This window comes from Camelus dromedarius, chromosome 25 (assembly GCF_036321535.1).
Source record: "Camelus dromedarius isolate mCamDro1 chromosome 25, mCamDro1.pat, whole genome shotgun sequence".
Taxonomy (NCBI): domain Eukaryota; kingdom Metazoa; phylum Chordata; class Mammalia; order Artiodactyla; family Camelidae; genus Camelus; species Camelus dromedarius.
The window spans coordinates 9,074,838-9,092,552 of record NC_087460.1 but is presented as its reverse complement, the minus strand read 5'-3'; the positions used below and the strand labels follow the sequence as shown (position 1 = coordinate 9,092,552).

At 41.7% G+C, this 17,715-nt stretch overlaps 1 protein-coding gene across 1 annotated transcript in view; it reads left to right on the top strand.

Annotated features, from left to right (window-relative positions):
- Nucleotides 1-17,715, top strand: part of PLBD1 (phospholipase B domain containing 1) — a 43,505-nt gene that overhangs the window by 681 nt on the left and 25,109 nt on the right. The window contains exons 2-4 of the mRNA XM_031444062.2: nt 7,888-8,107; nt 15,548-15,631; nt 16,863-17,001. Of these exons, the coding sequence (XP_031299922.2) occupies nt 7,888-8,107; nt 15,548-15,631; nt 16,863-17,001 (443 nt within the window). The remainder of the gene's footprint in view (nt 1-7,887; nt 8,108-15,547; nt 15,632-16,862; nt 17,002-17,715) is intronic.

The window sequence follows — 17,715 nt, the reverse complement described above, 5'->3', positions numbered from 1 at the left end:
CAGCCAAAGGACATCTAAATATACCTTTCGCGTCACTGAGTTACGATCCCGGGCTGCTACCCTTTTTTTCCGCCTTCATTGACAGTGACTTTGGTTTAAAATGATAAGAAGTGCAACCTGGTATTGTCAGCTTGATACGTGCCAGGCGGTGTGCTGAGGGAGTTACGGGTTTTCATAGTATGCTCACAAAAACCCTAAACAGGGGAATTATTCCCAGTCAACAGATGAGAAAATTTGAGATTGAGAGAAATTCAGTCATTTGCATAAAGATGCTCAGCGAATGAAGGCAGAGCTGAAATGCAAAAGGGCATTTACTTGCCTACTCCTGTCTTGGTAAAACAGGTTTTATCCCCACAGGTATTAACACTGAGCTGTACCCTTTGCCTAAAAAAAAAAAAAAAAAAGTCTGGATTTTGTCACTTCCGTTCCCAATGAGTGAGAGCAAGATTAACTTAAACAAACAAACTAACTAACTAACCTTGAAAGACTTCAAAAGTAATATTAAGAGAGGAGTATACATTTTGTTTATTTCATAATGCCTCTTCTGTGCTGACCTTGTGCAAGAAGAGGGTGGGGTTCAGGAGAGCCCCCCCCTTCCCAAAAGGCGAACTGGTTCTTGTTCCACCACTTTCCACCAACAAGTATGTGCAGCGACCAGATTTCAAGGCCTTTGTTTTCACAACTTCCCCACTGATCGCTCTTAAATCTTTCCAGTCTTTGAAGCTGCCTGGGCTTCTGTGCTCAGAAGGGATCACTCCCAGGTTCCTGACTGGTGATTTACCTGCACATTCTGGAGGTGGCACTGGTGCCACCTCTCAGCCTTCCCAGCGAGGCTGCTCATTCAGACACACCTGGGACAGGCGAGAGAACGCCCTGGAAATGGAAGTGACTTGTGTCTGAGTGCTGGTGAAAACTTCTCTCCCTTTTCTGTTCTCTTTTGGATTATTGGTATTGATTGAAACGTTTCTGTGGATGGAGGGGGCAGCCTGAGGCCTGAGGTGGAGACATTGTTCTTTCGAAGCTGGGGCACTGCTTATTCATGAAAATATCCCCTGGCAAGAAACTGCTACTTAAACTGGGTTCCCCAAATTATAAGCCGAGGCCCTGCCAGGTGGTCGGGAGTCACAGCGGGGAGTGAGGGCACTTCTCCTGCAAGTAACTGACAGCGCTGTGCCCAGCAACCTGGAAAGACTTCTAATCATGGCATTGAAGAATGGCTGGTGATGCCCACCCTCACTGTCTCAAAGGACGTGATCTCTGTTTCCTTTGTTTCCCCCATACTAACCTGTTTTCCTGTGCAGCTTTGGGGGTCTTTGTCTTGTCCTCCTGCTAGACTGCCAACAACTTGCGGGCAGAGAACAGGGCCTTTGCTTTCCATATTCTCTCTGAAGTGCCCAGCTCAGTACTCGGAATTTAGTGAGCACCCAATAAACACTAAACAGATTGTATTTCAGCACCCTGGAATGAGTTTTATATTGACTAATGTGCACCTCTTCATTCAAAAACAACTTCTTTAATCTTTGAAAGTTACTTTACAGTTTCATTATTCCAGAAATTGGCAAACAGCTACCAATTCATTCTAGCCATATGCTTGAAACTACTATAGACTTCAGACATATAATTGCATTCATTGCCTTTATCTTTCCAAACTGAAAAGCTCTACATTTGTTTTTAGGATGTCTGATACAATTTCTCTAAGTGGTTTGTATAGTGAAGTCAGGTTGTCACTAGGGAAAGAGATGGGTAGGTTGTAAGGGATGCCATTCATAAGGCGGCATGTGCCTTTCCAGATCTGGCTCTGGGACTTACAGGGCTAGACTCCAGAAATTCGTTCTTTTCCAGTTCCTTCTTCCCAGCTCTTCCAGAGCTGATGGAATACAGGGAAGTTGATTTGCCCTGATAAACACACACATCTGATCATCAAAATACTAACTGTTCATTTTTAGCAGACTGGTTATTTGTGCCACCTGCGCCAGGCACACTCTCACTGTATTCAAACTACACAGGATAAATAACGTCAGAGATTCTCAGGCTGGGAGCCTGATTCACCTGCCGCCCACTAGGACGGGACACTTCAGGCAGCCATGGGGGCTCCTCACTGGACGCTGCTCACCCAGAGCAGATGGTCACCGACGCCTTTTCCACTCTTCCATGCTCACCAGTGCCACCTGAGGCTAACAGATTGCCTCCCTAGGTAGGCTCGTATCTTGACATGGCTGTCCAGGAGTCTACAGCCCTGGCAGTTGTTTAGTCTCGTTAATTGACTTAGCAGACCAATGGTTGACGCCAGTCTCAGTAGACCTTTTAGCCCTGAGGGCATGCTTATTTCCAAAGTCCCCGAAGTAGTTGCTCCATTATGTTCTCTTTCTCTGGCAGTTCTTCATTCTTGGAAGTCTAGTATGGGAAAGATAACATGGAATTCCAGAGATAGAAACCATGGAGCCAGACTGCCTGTGGTTGAATCCTGGCTCCAGTACTTACTAGCCACATGACTTCCAGTCAATCATCTAACCTCTCCATCGTTCAATTTCCTCATCTGTAAAATGGGTATTGTAATGGTGTCTCCCTCATAAGGTTGTCATGAGGAACAGTGCCTGGCACACAGTAGGGGCTATATAATTGAGTGGCATACAGTAGGGGCTGTATAATTGAGTGGCCACTAGAATTGCTTTTCTCTGAAAAGGCATCATGAATCTCTTGATAAAGCAACAGGATTGCTGATGATAATTCACGTTCTGTGATGTAATAACTTGTTATAAAAACAGAAGTTTTTTTCTTAATCATGCCCTAACATTTTGGAGATTTGGGGTACATACCAGCACATTAAGCAGCTGTTTCAGAAAGCACTTTCCTGGGTTAGAACTGTCTGTCTGAAATCACCTCGATTGTTTTTCCCTAAGTGCGATTTTGTTAACCATGGCTGCTTTAGAATTTCCCAGCCCTCTTCTGTCTTTCTGAGCCTCACTAAGTCTTCCTACAGCTCATCCTCATTGTCCTAGTGTTTCAGACTGAAAAGAAGTCAGTGCTCTGTGTAAACTCAGACGTCTCCTTGTGCTCTCTCTATACTGGTTTGTTTAGAAGAATGTATACAAGATATGTTCCAGAAATGAGAAGAGCCTCAGCTAAAGAGATAGGTAGGGGAAGAAAGGAAGTAGACGAAAAGCCTGAGGACTTGGTAAACGGCAAGAGAACAGAGGGATGACTTCCAGGTCAAAGTGCATGGGTGTTTCTTGCCTTCATCAAGGCTGTGTCTAAAGGAGAAGGAGCCACTTTGCGGGCTGGGAAGAGGATGAGTTGACTGGGACTTGTGGAGTTTGGGATATTTTGAGACAATCTAGGGAGGTTCTCTCTTAGAGTACTAAGACTAATATACAGGTATTTTGACTGAACATGTATTATAGACTTTGACAGGGCAGATATAAGCATAGCATCATGTTTATTGATTAGACCTTAGCAAAAAAATTTTTCTTTTAATAGATAAGTTCCAGAAGGATTTCTGGGAGAAGTGCCCATTTATAAATCTCTGTTACTAAACTTTGTTTCCTGGTCCTGAATCTGATAGCAACGGTCAAAAACTTTCTCCAGAAGAAAATTAAAAAGATCCTCCTTCAGTCTTTAAGTTGAGGTAGAACATTTTAACTAACTTTTTCATGGTGATATGCTTTTCATGATATGTAAACTATTTATCCTGTGAACTTCGTCTTGGGTCTTTGTTCTGACATGCAGAATAGAATCTTTTGTTTTCAAACTTTTTTAGGCATTACTTTTACTTTTGTCATCTGTTACATTTTGTTGGATTCCAAGTTAGAAAGCATTAACTATTGAAATAGCAAAAAAAAAAAAAAAAAAAAGGTAATAGCACCAATAATGGAGTGAATCTCAAAGGATTTATTTTGTTTAACATTTAAGAGGTTTTTTTTAAATGCATTTAAGTTTTGCCTTTTTTTTTTTTAAATAAAGTAGGTTCCAGTTGCTCATATAACTTATATTTCACAATCTTTTGATAATTTAGCTTTAAGATGTGGCTAGCAAATTTATTAATAATGTTCTTATGTAGGTTTTTTGTGCTACTAAGAAACAGGAATTTATTTAATGTGGTTAAAAATGAAACTAACAGAGGTAGTGAAATTATGAGGAAGGTGTAGTCTAAAACTTGAAACTCTGTGTCTGTATAAACAACAGTTATTGTGTTACAATCTCCCTAAGGAAAACTGTGAAAGTCTCTTGATTGAGAGAGACAGGTTTGCTCTGAAATTTGTCTGTCTAGCCTTGTACATGCAGCTGCAATTCCGACGTCTTAAAGTGGTAACAAGTTACCCAAACCAGCATGTGCCCACCTAAGATATCAAAACTCTAATTCATAATTAGCAATCAAGAATTAATATGCTGTAAGCATGATATGAATCTGTCACCAAATGTGACCTTCCAGCCAGTATGAAAGTCGGGGATTTAAGTGGCCACATTAAAGCATTGTGCTAGGCTGAGAGTTGATACAATGAGATATAAGATGCCACCTCTGATTCTCAAAAAGCTTGTAATCAAGTTTATTGGAACAAATACACACAACTAAAGAGTGACCTAGATGGATGGTGAGCTGAGTGCTGAATCCGCATGGGGACATGTTGATTTCCTGTTGCTAGGACTCTATGCAAGAACCTTGACTGAAGCTAGCGGTGAAGGGCAGGGGGAGTGTAGCTCAGCAGTAGAGCACGTGCTCAGCAGGCACGAAGTCCTACGTTCAATCCCCAGGACCTCCATTAAAAGAAAGAAAGAAATAAACCTAATCACCCCCCCCCCAAATTTAAAAATGAAGCTAGCAGTGAAGAACAGGTACATTTCTAGGGGATGAAGGAAAGAAATCATTCCAGATCCAAGCAAACATCCAGCATTCTTCTGTATTTGTGTTTTGCTGCCTTGAAGCCGTTTTTTAAAAACTAATCTCTTTCAACCTACCTTCCGTATCCAGCACATTATGTGTCCCGCCCCACATCCTCTCACCTGTCTTTTATCCCAGCTTCACGCAGGTGTAAGCTGAGGCACCTCACCTCAGCCAGACTGTGGGGATCCCCTGCCTTCTACCTCAGAGCTTCTCTGAGATCATAAGTGCTGAGCGAGGCGCACGTGCGAGCCTGGAGTGGGATTTAACACATCACAGGACGACTTTTAATCTGTGCAGGCTGAGAGCGGGTGGACGGGTGCCCGTCCACTCCTGGGGTGGAATTTTCAGAGGCTGATTCTCCACACCTCCTTAGACCATCTCAAAATGCACCCTTCTGCTTTCCCTCCCTCCCTGCGGCCCTCTCCTCGCCCCCTGTTCCTGTTCCCTGCGAGCACTTCCCCCAAGTCATCCTCCCTTCAGCAAGAGCCTCAGGCTCTGATTTCCTCAGGGAGCTGGAGCTAAAGTACCTACTTACAGGTTTCTTCCCTGGAGATTGTTCATGAATCAGCTAGTTTCTTGGTGACTCTGATGAAGAGAAAAAGCAAATCTAAAAACCAGGTATTAATGTACTGAGAGCTCGTTTGAAGAAGGGAAGGTGTAAAGCCAGGATACACAGAAGGATGCTGAGAAACCATGCTCTTAGACATAAAAAAGAAAATCACTTGGATCAAAATCAGTGAACGATTAGCTCGACCCAATCTGAGTCGATTAAATTGCAATTTCTTAAAATTTTCTCTCACATATTCTGCCTCTGCTGGCTCATTTTCTTTCTCTTTTTTTCCTCTGACACCATATCAGGCAAAAATTGTATTGCTCAGGGTTGAAAACCACTTCCTCTTTCATAAATGAGGTGCCGGAAAACTTAGATTCCAAATATGGGAAAGAGTGATTTAGGCCACTTAGGGCTATTTGGCAAATTCTAAAAGACAGAGTGAGGAATTTTTTTTATTTCAACTGAAAACAATTGACTCATAGAAAATATTAGAATACACAGATAAATAAAAGAAATCCAATTCAGGGTGTTTGCTTTTTTATGTGGAGAGAAATAGAAAAATGAGGGGGCTTTTTTCATCTATAAAGATGAAAGAAAATACTCTATTTTTATAAAGTAACATTCACATCCATTCAACAGATATTTATCAATGCACTGATTTTAAGGATGTTGCTGTTAAAGAGGTTGAAAACTCACTTTCCATTTTCACAACTTGGGAGAAAATATCAACACATGGCACTTGTCACTTGGGCACCTGAACATCCTCTCGGCTCCTCACCTGAGCTTGAACACGTAACGACTTGAGTTATTCTAGACTCACTTCTGTGGATGTTCTGGTAAATTCCGCCTTCAGTTCAAGAACATACACGATTAAACTAGACTCATTACAGAAAGATTATTGAGCCAGCTACAGTACCCCCAGGACACAGGGCCATAAGCAGAAGTGGCCCCTGCCTTCACGGAGCCTGGATCCACCTCGGCTGAGATTAGAATGATGTTATATTTTTCTACCTTTTTGCTATTACACTTTTCATACTACTCGCCCCACGACATGGAGATTTTTTTTTTAAAAAAGAAATAGAACAGCATAAGGTTTAAACTATTAAAGGATTTAAGAAAATCAGAAAATAGGGTGGGACTGGGAAAACCAGAAGAGTTGACCCACGGAGAAACATTGAGGGCCGGAGGGCGTCAATTAGGGGTGGCGCGAGAAATTCAGATTTTGGCTTAATTCTCAAAGCACTTGCTAAGTTAGTCAGTTGTGTTAGCAGTAAGTTTTTCTCATTGAATTCTCTTGAGGACTGGGTAAAAGTTGTTTTTTTTTTTTTTCATGCCTGGAGTCACACTTGTGTTAAAAAAAGAACAGATTTGCAGAAGTGTATTATTTGTGGTCAGGAAAGTAGGTAGTACCAGTAACAGCGAAACAGCCACCCTTTCTCATTCCTCTACAAAGTCACTGGAGGTGAGGGTGCCGTGTGAGAGAAGCGGGGGAGGGGCTGAGGCTGTGGCACTCATGCTCCAAAATCAGTTTGGAAAACGTATTTATTGTATTTGGGAGGAGAAGAAAGGGCATTTATATGGATGTTGCCTACAATTGTCCAACTGTGTAACAATTAGTCTTAGTAACAAAAAGAATCTAATTTGCCCCCAGAAGCCTATTGACAGAGTATTCTGCACCTACTTAATGTTTATTGATTTCATTACTTCCATTTTACCGTTTTTAAAGAAAGCCCACCATTATGGTCATGACTTAACTCAGAATCAATTGACTTTCCTGTTCAAGATCAGCCTTTAAGGGTCATAATCGGCATGAGCTGATGAGCATATCCTGACCAAGTCCCAGCCGATCACCCAGCCCTCTCGGGCCAACGCACCGTGATACTCTAGTATTAAGATTCTACTCTGAGTGCTTATTTCATAGACAATCTTTGCATCAAAAAGATAAAACATTGAGTCAGTTTTGAATGTTGAAAACAGACAGTCATATCTAAATATTTAATCTGAGCTTTCTAGTATCTTAACCACTAAAAACTTAGTATGTCCAAAGCTAAACTCATATCCCCCCCCCCCCCGGATCTGTTTCCCGCCTGCCCCCTCTCTCAGTGATGTACACGTCTGTCCACTGAGTCTCGGCCGAGAACCTGAGAGTCACTCTGGCCTCCTCCCACCTCTCTGATGACCTGAGCAGCTGTGCACTGGTTTCTCAGTCAGAGAAATACATGCACTGTGTACCATTTCCTTCCTTCATTTCTTCTGATAATGTAAAGCGTTGACCTATGCTTTTTCCTCACTTGTGACAAGGACAAATTCTAGTTGGGTAGAATTCCCATTTCTAATAGAATGGAACTCTTTAAGAGTGAATGTGCTGGAATGGTTGGTTATGTAGAAAAAAAAAAAAACCATCTGCAGCTCATTTCAATGGCATCCTGTCATTATCCCCTTCTTTTCCTTCCAGAAGTCTACTATGCCACCGCGTACTGGATGCCTACTGAAAAGACTATACAAGTCAAAAATGTACTGGACAGGAAAGGGGATGCCTATGGCTTTTACAATGACTCCATGAAAACCACAGGCTGGGGCATCCTGGAGATCAAAGCCGGATATGGTTCTCAGTCCTTGAGCAACAGGGTCATCATGTTTGCAGCCGGATATTTGGAGGGTTACCTCACTGCTCCGTAAGTACCGCAGTCATGGTGGAGAACTTCCAGGCAACCTCTGTCCCTTTCTTTGTCCAGTGGTGGCTTTTGTCTTCCTGGCATTGTACCATTGTACGCGAGGACTTAAAAAGTCACTGTGGTCCCTCGTATGATGGAAACATGATCAGAATTACATTTGTACCTAACTGTGGTCAGTACCTGCCTAGGAGACACAAAGCACTTACATTTTTAAGTCTTTCCTTCTCATGAAACTGTTTTGAATGACAACTAAGCCATTTCATCCTATAGTCATGTACTGTCAGTTAGAAAGCAAAGGAGGCTGGAGTCGTTCTTTGAGAACCACAAAACAGAGAAGATTAATTAAAAATTAATTTTAAAAAGGTAAGAGCATTTATTTTCAAGAGTCTTAGAGCAATACTTTCAAGGGGGGGGGGCAAAGATTTGAAATTGAAATTTTAATGTCTAACAAGAATGTTCTTTCCAGTTCTGTTGTTACTTGATTCTTCTGTTCTCCCCTTGTCTTATGAGAATAACAAAAAAATGTAGTTAATAATGATGCAGTCATGATGTATCCTTTTTAGAGAACAGCTGTTTAAGGAAAGGCAAGTTGCAACTGATTTAAAGAAGCCTCATTCTTCCTTTGATAAAAAATGTCTTGAGGACATGTCTTTCTTTGATTGTCTGTGACCGAGATTGTTGAATGCAAGTTTGGAGAAATAATTCAGGCTGAAGTAGTGCAAGTATGAGTATTTTAGATGAAGTCCTGAGTGAGATACATATGGGCTCTTAAGGAAGTCTGTGTAGCTGAAGGGAGCAGCTCTAATCAATGAGAATGTTGAAAGGATAACCGTGTCTTCCTTGGACATTGTTGGGGACACTTCTGACAAAGGCAACACTTCTGATATTCTTATGTCTCACAAAGACGTAAGTTTTAACATCTTGCTTTTGAGAGTGTATCATTTCAGCCTTAATCATAATGTAAATCATTGACCTATCCTTGAGTTCCTCTATCCATTACCAAGAAAATCCATACATTCATTCTATTATATCCATTCTATTAATTTTTTGTATTTCTGTATTAGAATGAAAATTACTTAAATTCTGTTTCTTTAAGAAATACACTTAGCAACTATCCCATTTCTGTTTTCTTGTTTACTTTGCCTTTTTGCCATGTCCTTTCAAAGAAAATTCAACATGTGTAAGTTGGTCTTTTAAGATTACAAAACAACAGAAACAACAATGAATTCCTGCATATTGTGACCCAAGCTTTGAGAAGGATCTAGTAACTGAGTCTGCCTTCGCCTCCGTCCTGCAGCAGCAAATGATCAGGAGAAGGGGAGAGGCAGTTCTAGTAAACTCAGTACGGATCCTTGAGGAAAAGTTGGGAAACTCTTGGCAGCATTTCTGCTGCAGAGGGCAACTAAAAAGAGTGCTTTCATCGTTAGCCCTATGGGAGTCTGAGAGGAAGGCACCCTGTGGGCCAGAGCAGTCAAGGAAGGTTTCGTGGAAGCAGTGAGTTGTCTGGTGCTTAAGAGAGGAGAGCTGTTTGTCTTGGCCAGGAAGAAGGAGAAAATCATTCTGCAAAACAGAGTACTGAAAAAAGGCACTGACTGAGAAGTGAGTAAATTACTTGTGTTTACAGTGAGCCAGGAGTGGAGGCTCCAACTGAGCAAGTGGAGGGTATCAGGTGTGAAAAGGCAGATGGCGGCCGTATCATGGAAGGCTCTGGGTGGAGGCCCATTCGACGGTTGTCTTTCTCTATTTCAAACAGTTTCTTGGGTTGGAAAGAAGACCTCTCTGTTCAGCTCTGTCTGGGATTCATGGGTGTGGAGATTCCCCCTACCTGCTCCAGGACGGGCTTCCCATATTTGTGGTGCAGAGATCCTGAGAGGAACTCCGCTCTGCAGGGACTCGGAGGTATCTCATTGAACAGGAGATGGTGGTGATGAGCAGGAAGATGCCTGATAAAGAACAGACGGGGGGTGGGTGGAAGAGGTCTTCCTCCATTTTTTATATATTTAAAGGAGAAGAAAAAGAGAAAGAAAAGGAGAAGAGGACAAAAAGGAAAGAAGAGTGGAAGAAAGGATGGAACAGAATAGAAAAGAGGAAAAGGAGGGGGATGAATTACAACCAAAACTCTCTTTAGAAGGGCATCTCCCATAAGCTTCTTTTCAGAGGCTGTCATTCTTAATTACACTGCTGAAAAGTCAAATAAGTAGGGGAACTTCTGAATCAGCGTGCATTTAAAGGATCTGCTCTGCGCCTCATGCGAAACTCAGAACAGTGGGATGTGACCCAGAATGCTTCAGACAGACCCCTGGCAATGGGTTGAGGAAGAGGGAAGAGAGGTAGGTGGTTATCAGTTTCCTACCTCCTCTTCTGATGTGGTCCAGGAGATGAAGGCTTACTATATGTTCTGTTGCCCCAGAGTTTAATTTGGAGGAAGGAGAAATGCCAAGTAGAGTAGGGAAGGGGGGCTCACAGGGATGAGAAAGGGCAGAGAAGATGCCGGAAGGAGTCACAAAATTGAGACCAAGCACTGCAGCCATAAGCACCATATGCACTGTCTCACCGGAGCAGAGAGGCCGTGTGGCCCCGCTGAGCAAAGGTGTCCAGCATCCTCTGAGGGAAAGCAGAAGAGCTTAAAACGTCAGCCCTCTGAGGCAGTGACTATAGCCGCAAACCGTGGTGGAGAAGGAATGCTAGCCAAAGGCTAGAGTTTTTTGTTTGGTTGTTTTCAGCTCCACGTGGGCAATCGTCTGAAAAGCAATAGCATCTTCGTACACAAACATCATTTTATCAATTTAAAATATATACTACTTGGGGGCTGTTATTTAGGGGTGCTTTGCAGAGTGCAATCCCACGTACCAAGACACAGCCTTGGAGCCAGGGCTGAGAAGGTGAGTTCGTGCCAGAGACGGAAAGAAAGAGCCGCCTTGTTTCCCTCTCATCGGACGAAGTCGCTCAGGCAGCTGCCAAGAACGGTGGGAAGTATGGGGCTGCCATGCTTTCCCCCCTCATCACATATAAAATGGGGTGGTGGTTCTTACATTCCCCTGACCCTTGCGGGGGAAGAGGTGTGTGAGAGGACGAACACTGTGGAGTGAACGACCGACATAGTCAGATAAGGACGTTGGTTTGATGACCTCGGAATATAGAATTTCCTCTTTCTAACCTATGAAATACTCGAGAGACCAAATGAAAACACACACAAAAAATACCCCCAGATCCTCCATCATTTCCTTTGAAGCTCTCGGTAATTCGTTGCTTCTTTGAACTTTCACAACACCCTCCTGGGCCAGCTCCTGGTACTTTATCCTGAAGCTTACGGCCGCCCGCCTGTGCCGCTTACACAGGATTATCCCTTCACAGCAGAGCCTGCGGGGAGAAGGCGCTAGAAATTCGAAAAGACACATGAACCCCAGTGTTCACAGCAGCACGATTTACAATAGCCAAGACATGGAAACAACCCAGATGACCTGGATAAAGAAGATGTGGAATATATATACAACAGGATAGTACTCAGCCATAAAAAAGAATAAAATAATGCATTTGCAGCAATATGCATGGACCTGGAGATTGTCTAAGTGAAGTAAGCCAGAAAGAGAAGGAAAAATACCATATGATGTCGCTTATATGTGGAATCTAAAAAAAGGACACAAATGAACTTATTTTCAAAACAGAAACAGACTCACAGATATAGAGAACGGACCAGGGGTTAAAGGGAGTGGGAAGGGATAAATTAAGAATTTAACGGATTTGAGAATCCCTTGAATTGTTTGAGAATTCAAAAATTGCACCTCTTGGGGAGTGATGGAAATGTTAGCTATCTTGATTGTGGTGGTGGTTTCATGGGTATATACACCTATCAAAATTCATCAAATCGTACATCTGAAAATATGTGTAGTTTACTCTACAGGAGCCATACCACAATAAAGGTGTTTAAAAAGAATTTCAGGGGCTTCTCTCAACGTCCTGCTCTTCCTCATGCTCTCTTCTTTTTCTCCCTTTCCTTCCACTGTCCACACCCCATCACCTGAGGAGTCCCTCACTGTGTGACGTTGACATCACCACACAAACGTGCATTCCTGAGCCTTGCTGTGACGCCCTTCAGCCTCTCACGCACCCAGCTCCTGGCAACTCCTAGAACTCTGATTCCTGAGAGCCAGTTGCTGCCTCTCCCATCCCCACCTATTGAAATATTGCTCAACCTCCAAGACCCTTCTGAGATGCTCTCTTCTTGAGGATGCTTTTTCTGATCCCATGCCCACTGGGTGGGAGCCCTGTCTCTCCCTTCTGCTCTCTGTTAGTGCTTTGAGGACAGGGTTCCTACCTTCATCTTTGTGTACCCCAGACACCTGGCACAGCACTTCTGTCCCCAGCACTTCCTTAATTACAAGCCTGTTAAGTTTAATTAATTCATGTTGTTGCTCCAGTTCTAATAGAGATGAATCAGAAGCATGAGGTACATACTTCCACGGAACGCAGTGTCTAGCACCCTCGGCCAAATGGAATTTTGTCCTTCATTTTTTAACTCTTGGGTGGCTCCTTAAGTGTTGCAAATGAAGAGTCTCTGATGTCTCATTAATGATGGAAAAGCTGATGAATAGTTGTAGATTGATTTTTAATAAAATGAGTCATGACACCTTTCTGGAAAGAATGGGGATGAGGGTGTGGGGGCCTGGTCTGCTCTAGTTTTCAGCAAAGTGCCTGGTGTCCTGCGTGGCTGACGCAGGTGCTGAGGTGACCTCCTCTGCAATTAACCCAGTTTGGGTGAGCGAACTCGATGCACCAAACGCTTATACTACCTCGGGCCAGGCTCTGGGGGCAGACAGCAAAGTGGCGGGAGACTGAGGACCTTCTTCACTCCTTTTCAGTTGATGTGTTGACACAACAACTGCTAAAACTGTGACAAAAAGAGGTTCCAGCAAGATTAAGGCACAAGCGGAGAAAGCAGTCAAAGGTGGTACCTTTTGGCGGTTTGTCTTACCTCCAGGTGATACCTTGAGTATCTCCTTCATACCCCCAACTTGCTCCTTTTGACATTAGAGACTGAGTATGGCTCCAGCTCAAGGCTGTGGGCAAAGCAAGGATAAGATAGACACAGTCCTGCCCTCAAAAATGTCACATGAGTCTTCAGTGTGGGTGCTTCCCCACCTGACGTCTGACGAGGCTTCCACGGGCTTCCCTGTTCTCCAGCTGCGTGATCAGTGCCACTGAGGCTGTGACAGTAAGTCCTCTGCCCCCAGCAGGTCCTTCAGCCCCCGAGTCCACGTATTCCACCCGAAGCCACACAAGAAAACATTTGGCTGCTCCGTGAAACTCACGGAAGTGTGAGGGGGGCTTCATTTGTCTCGAGAGCCCAGACAGTCCCGGCAGCCGTCTGTACTTCCCCACCAGCCTCCGAGTGGGAAGCGGTAGGGCTTGTGCTTCCCTAAGGAGCTCAATCAAGTCACCAGCCTCACCCGGCTTTTCTGCATTCCGTTCACCTGAAGTATGAGGCCCTGGGCAGAGGGTCCCTTCCCTGTCCCCCCTATCCCTGTCTAGCTTTATTGCTGTTCTCTCCCTCAGTGTTAGAGGTGATGGGGGAAAGTGCCCAGCACAAGAGAACAGATACAGCAGCATAAAAGATTTATAAACAGAAGTTAAATGTGATCATTTAATTTTAAAAAAAATTTACAAATAATTTGAAGGAAAAGCACTCATGAAGTTTATTGAGTTCAAGTACGTTAAATTAAAAGATTTCAAAGGATTTTAATATTGTTTACCTACCTGGCAATAAAACTCCATTCTCATTTTGTCAGTTTCAGTTCTGGAAACTACTACGTAAGGGGTACCTAAAGTTCCCCCCAACCCTGCCTGCTCAGTCAGAAATCCTCACGTAGACTTACGGTTGGCCTTCCATATCAAGAGAGTATGTATTTAACTGAAAAAAAAACCTGCATATAGTGGACCCTAATAGCACAAACCTATGTTGTTAAAGGGTCAACTGTACATTTTATAGCTTCTAAATTAGCAGAAGTAGAAAGAAGGACAGTGAAAATGTTATCTGAACAAGGAAAACATAAAGGAGGGACAAAGAGATTGTAAATGGAAAACAGAAAAGATTATAGAGATAAATCCAAGGATATTAAAATCACAATAGATGTAAATGGATTACTTTCCTCAATTAAAAAAATGTTTAATTGAGGAGATGTTTAAGGGTACAAACTTGTAACGAGTAGACAAGTAAGTCCTGGAGAGCTAATGCATCTCATAGTGATTATAGTCAACAACACTGTGTTACAAACTTCAAAGTTGCTAAGAGACTAGATAGTAATTGTTCTTACCACAAAAAAATTATAATTACGTGACACAATAGAGGTGACTGCTCATGCTATGGTGATTATCAAAATGCAATATGTAAATCATGATATAATGTTATGTGTCAATTACAGCTCACCAAAAATGTTTACTGTATAGCATATGAAAGACAGTTTATTTTTTTAAGTAAGCTTTAAAATAAGGACTCTCAAATAGCCAATAATCCAGAGAGGAATGGAAATTAAAATGAGAAATCATTTCAAATACATCAAATTGCTGAAAATCTGGAAGGCTGACTGTGCCAAGGGTTGGTGAGGCTGCAGAGCAAGGAGAAATCTAACGTAGCTGGTGGTAATGTAAACTGGTACCATCACTTTGGAGAACACGTTGGCAACATCTAGTAACTAGATATACAGAGTATTCACCCCAGCAACTCAACTTGTATATATTATATACACCCTCGGTGAAGGTGCAAATCTGTAAAAAGATACATTTCCAACAACGTTTGAAGATCCATTGAAGAGTGAAAAATTAAAAACCAGTTACATGTCCATCATGGGACTGCATAAATGAATTGTTACATAGTCATATCATGGAATACCCATCAACACATGAAAAGAATAAATTTAAGCTGCAGATGATAACATAAATAATTCATTTAAAATGTCATGCTGAGAGAAATAAACAAGTTAGAGTGATAGTGTGATCTTATTTATATTTTGTTCTAAATCATGATAAATAATATACATTATTTATGGTTAAATATATATGTATATAGTGATCGTATAAAAATGTGCGTAAGAGTGATAAATCACTGGTTCAAGATTGCAGTTACCTCTGGGGGGACGGAAGAGGAATTAGTATCAGTGATTCAACTTTAGCTTATGCTTTATATCTTTTTTAAAAAATATAAAGCAAATTAGCAAAATACAATGATTTAATATAGTAGATACTTGGGTGTTTGTAATAATCTATGCTTTTCTATATATTGGAAATGATTCCCAATTTTAAATTGTGCATTTGATTTATAAAAAAGATAGGAGGGAAAGTTTTCAATAGAGGGCATCTCAGTCAGCCAAGGTCCTGGGTAATGTATTGTGGTGAAGAAATCCAAGAAGAAAAATAGAAATTAACAGTTCTCATCTATCGTTTCAGACACATGCATGACCACTTCACGAACCTCTACCCACAGCTGATTAAGAACCCTTCTGTCATGAATAAAATCCAGGAGTTTTTAACGTACGTATTATAGTTTTCCTCTTCTCTTGGTAAGTGAGGCTTCAGGGCCTGAATCTGTCACTTCAAACAGATTTCTCCTTCGCCAATCTCTTTTTCCATCTCTCAGGCAGGACTCAGAAGTGGTTCTTGAAGTTAGGTATGGCAGCTTTTGGTCATGGCATGAAAACTGATTACAGACAAATGCCTTGTAATTTGGGTTCTTTCAGGGGTCAGATTGAATATCATATCACCAACCGCTGGCACACGTGCAGGAAGACACTCTGAGGGCACGGCCCGCAAAGTTACCCCCCTGGGACTTCCACCTGGGGCCCCTCTCCCTGCAGAAGCCCCTCCCCCCCCCGTGGGGTGCTTCCTTTTCACGGGCCTGCTGACTAATCCTAGCTGGGGTATTAGCCCATCGATAAAGTTATAATTCTTAACTTCCTCTGAGAATATTTCCATTTTAATGAAGTGTTCTTGAAGACTAATTCTCAATGTTCAGAAAATGTGCTTTATATTTGTGGGATGACAGACTAGGAGATTAATTTGAGGATGGAAGGGCAATGACACTGTGTTCTTAAACTGATCCAGAGACAGCTTGAACAAATCAGAAACAGCTTTTAGTATACAAAGTTATGTCAAATCATCCTGCATGAAGTGCAGAGAACTAAAATAGGACAAGCAAAATGAAAGGACTGAAAAAAAAAAAAAACGATACTTTTTACTAGGACAGACACATTGTTACTAGCAATAGCTGGGATAGAATGAACCCTAAACTGTGAAAATGATCTGAGAGAAATACAAATACAAAAAACCCTATCCTGAAGAGTTTTTATTTTTTCCTGTTACTTAACTTTACCATTTCTATCTACAAAAGTCAAGTCAATCAACTTGTCCTTACTGATTTAGTGAGACATTATAATTTTATATGAGATGCATCGGGACAGTCTATCCTCCACTTTCTTAGGTCTCAATATCACAGATAGGTAACTATTACGCCTGTGTTTCTAGGTGGTTCTAGATAGAGCATGGGGGAACTTATAAAGGAAGAGTCATAGTCCTTGGGAGAAATTAAAAATACTTGAGGATTTGTTCTCATATCCTTTCAAAATGATTAGAATGTTACAAGATCTAGAATGTAAATTATACTAGCGTAAGTATCTGAATATACAATCTCTAAATGCCTGTGTTTAATTTAGCTTCAAGTGAACAACCACAGAGACCTCTAATCCAAGTCTAATTTCCCTTCCAGGAAGCAAGATCAGTGGACCCGGAATAACAGCAAATATTACAAAGATGACCCATTTTGGAGACACACGGGCTATGTTATGGCTCAGATGGATGGGCTGTATGTAGGGGCAGTGAAGAGGGCTGCATTAGAGGGAACAAAGGTAAGATTTTTAAGAAGCTACTCAGGATTTATATGGTGTGGCAAAAAATACTGAAAATTAGCTTTAAATTACATTCCAGTTAAGAAGATCACATTGGGACTAGAGAATACATTTCTTACACAGAAGTACCATCTTACCTGTTTCATCGCCAGCACCTGACTCAGCATCTGACACAAAACCCAAGCTCAACGCTCAGATCAGCCAACTTGTTTCTGTGTTCTCTGTCTCTTTCATAGTGTCCTCTGGAGCAGGTTACAGAGTCTGGGATGCGTGTGCTGGCTATTTAATTAACCCAGTAAAGCTAGTGTTTTAGACATATGATTATTAAAGAAAAATGTCTAAGTATACAAGTTTTATGCTTTCCATCCTCCACGACACACACATTCACACACACAAACCCATGCCCAAACGTCGTAATTTTTTTCTATTTTTTTAAATTGAAGTACAGCCAGTTACAGTGTGTCTATCTCTGGTGTACAACGCAATGTCCCAGTCACGCACATACATACATATATATTCGTTTTCATATTTTTTCCATTAAAGATATTGAACATAGTTCCTTGTGCTATCCAAAGGAAACTTTTTTTTCATAATTTTTGAAGTTTTACCAAATCATTGAGGATTTAAATGCAAATTACAAACTGAAAAAAATTACAATTTGTATCAGAGACAATGAGCTGATCTCCCTAATAGTTAAAGAACTCCAGAAAGTAG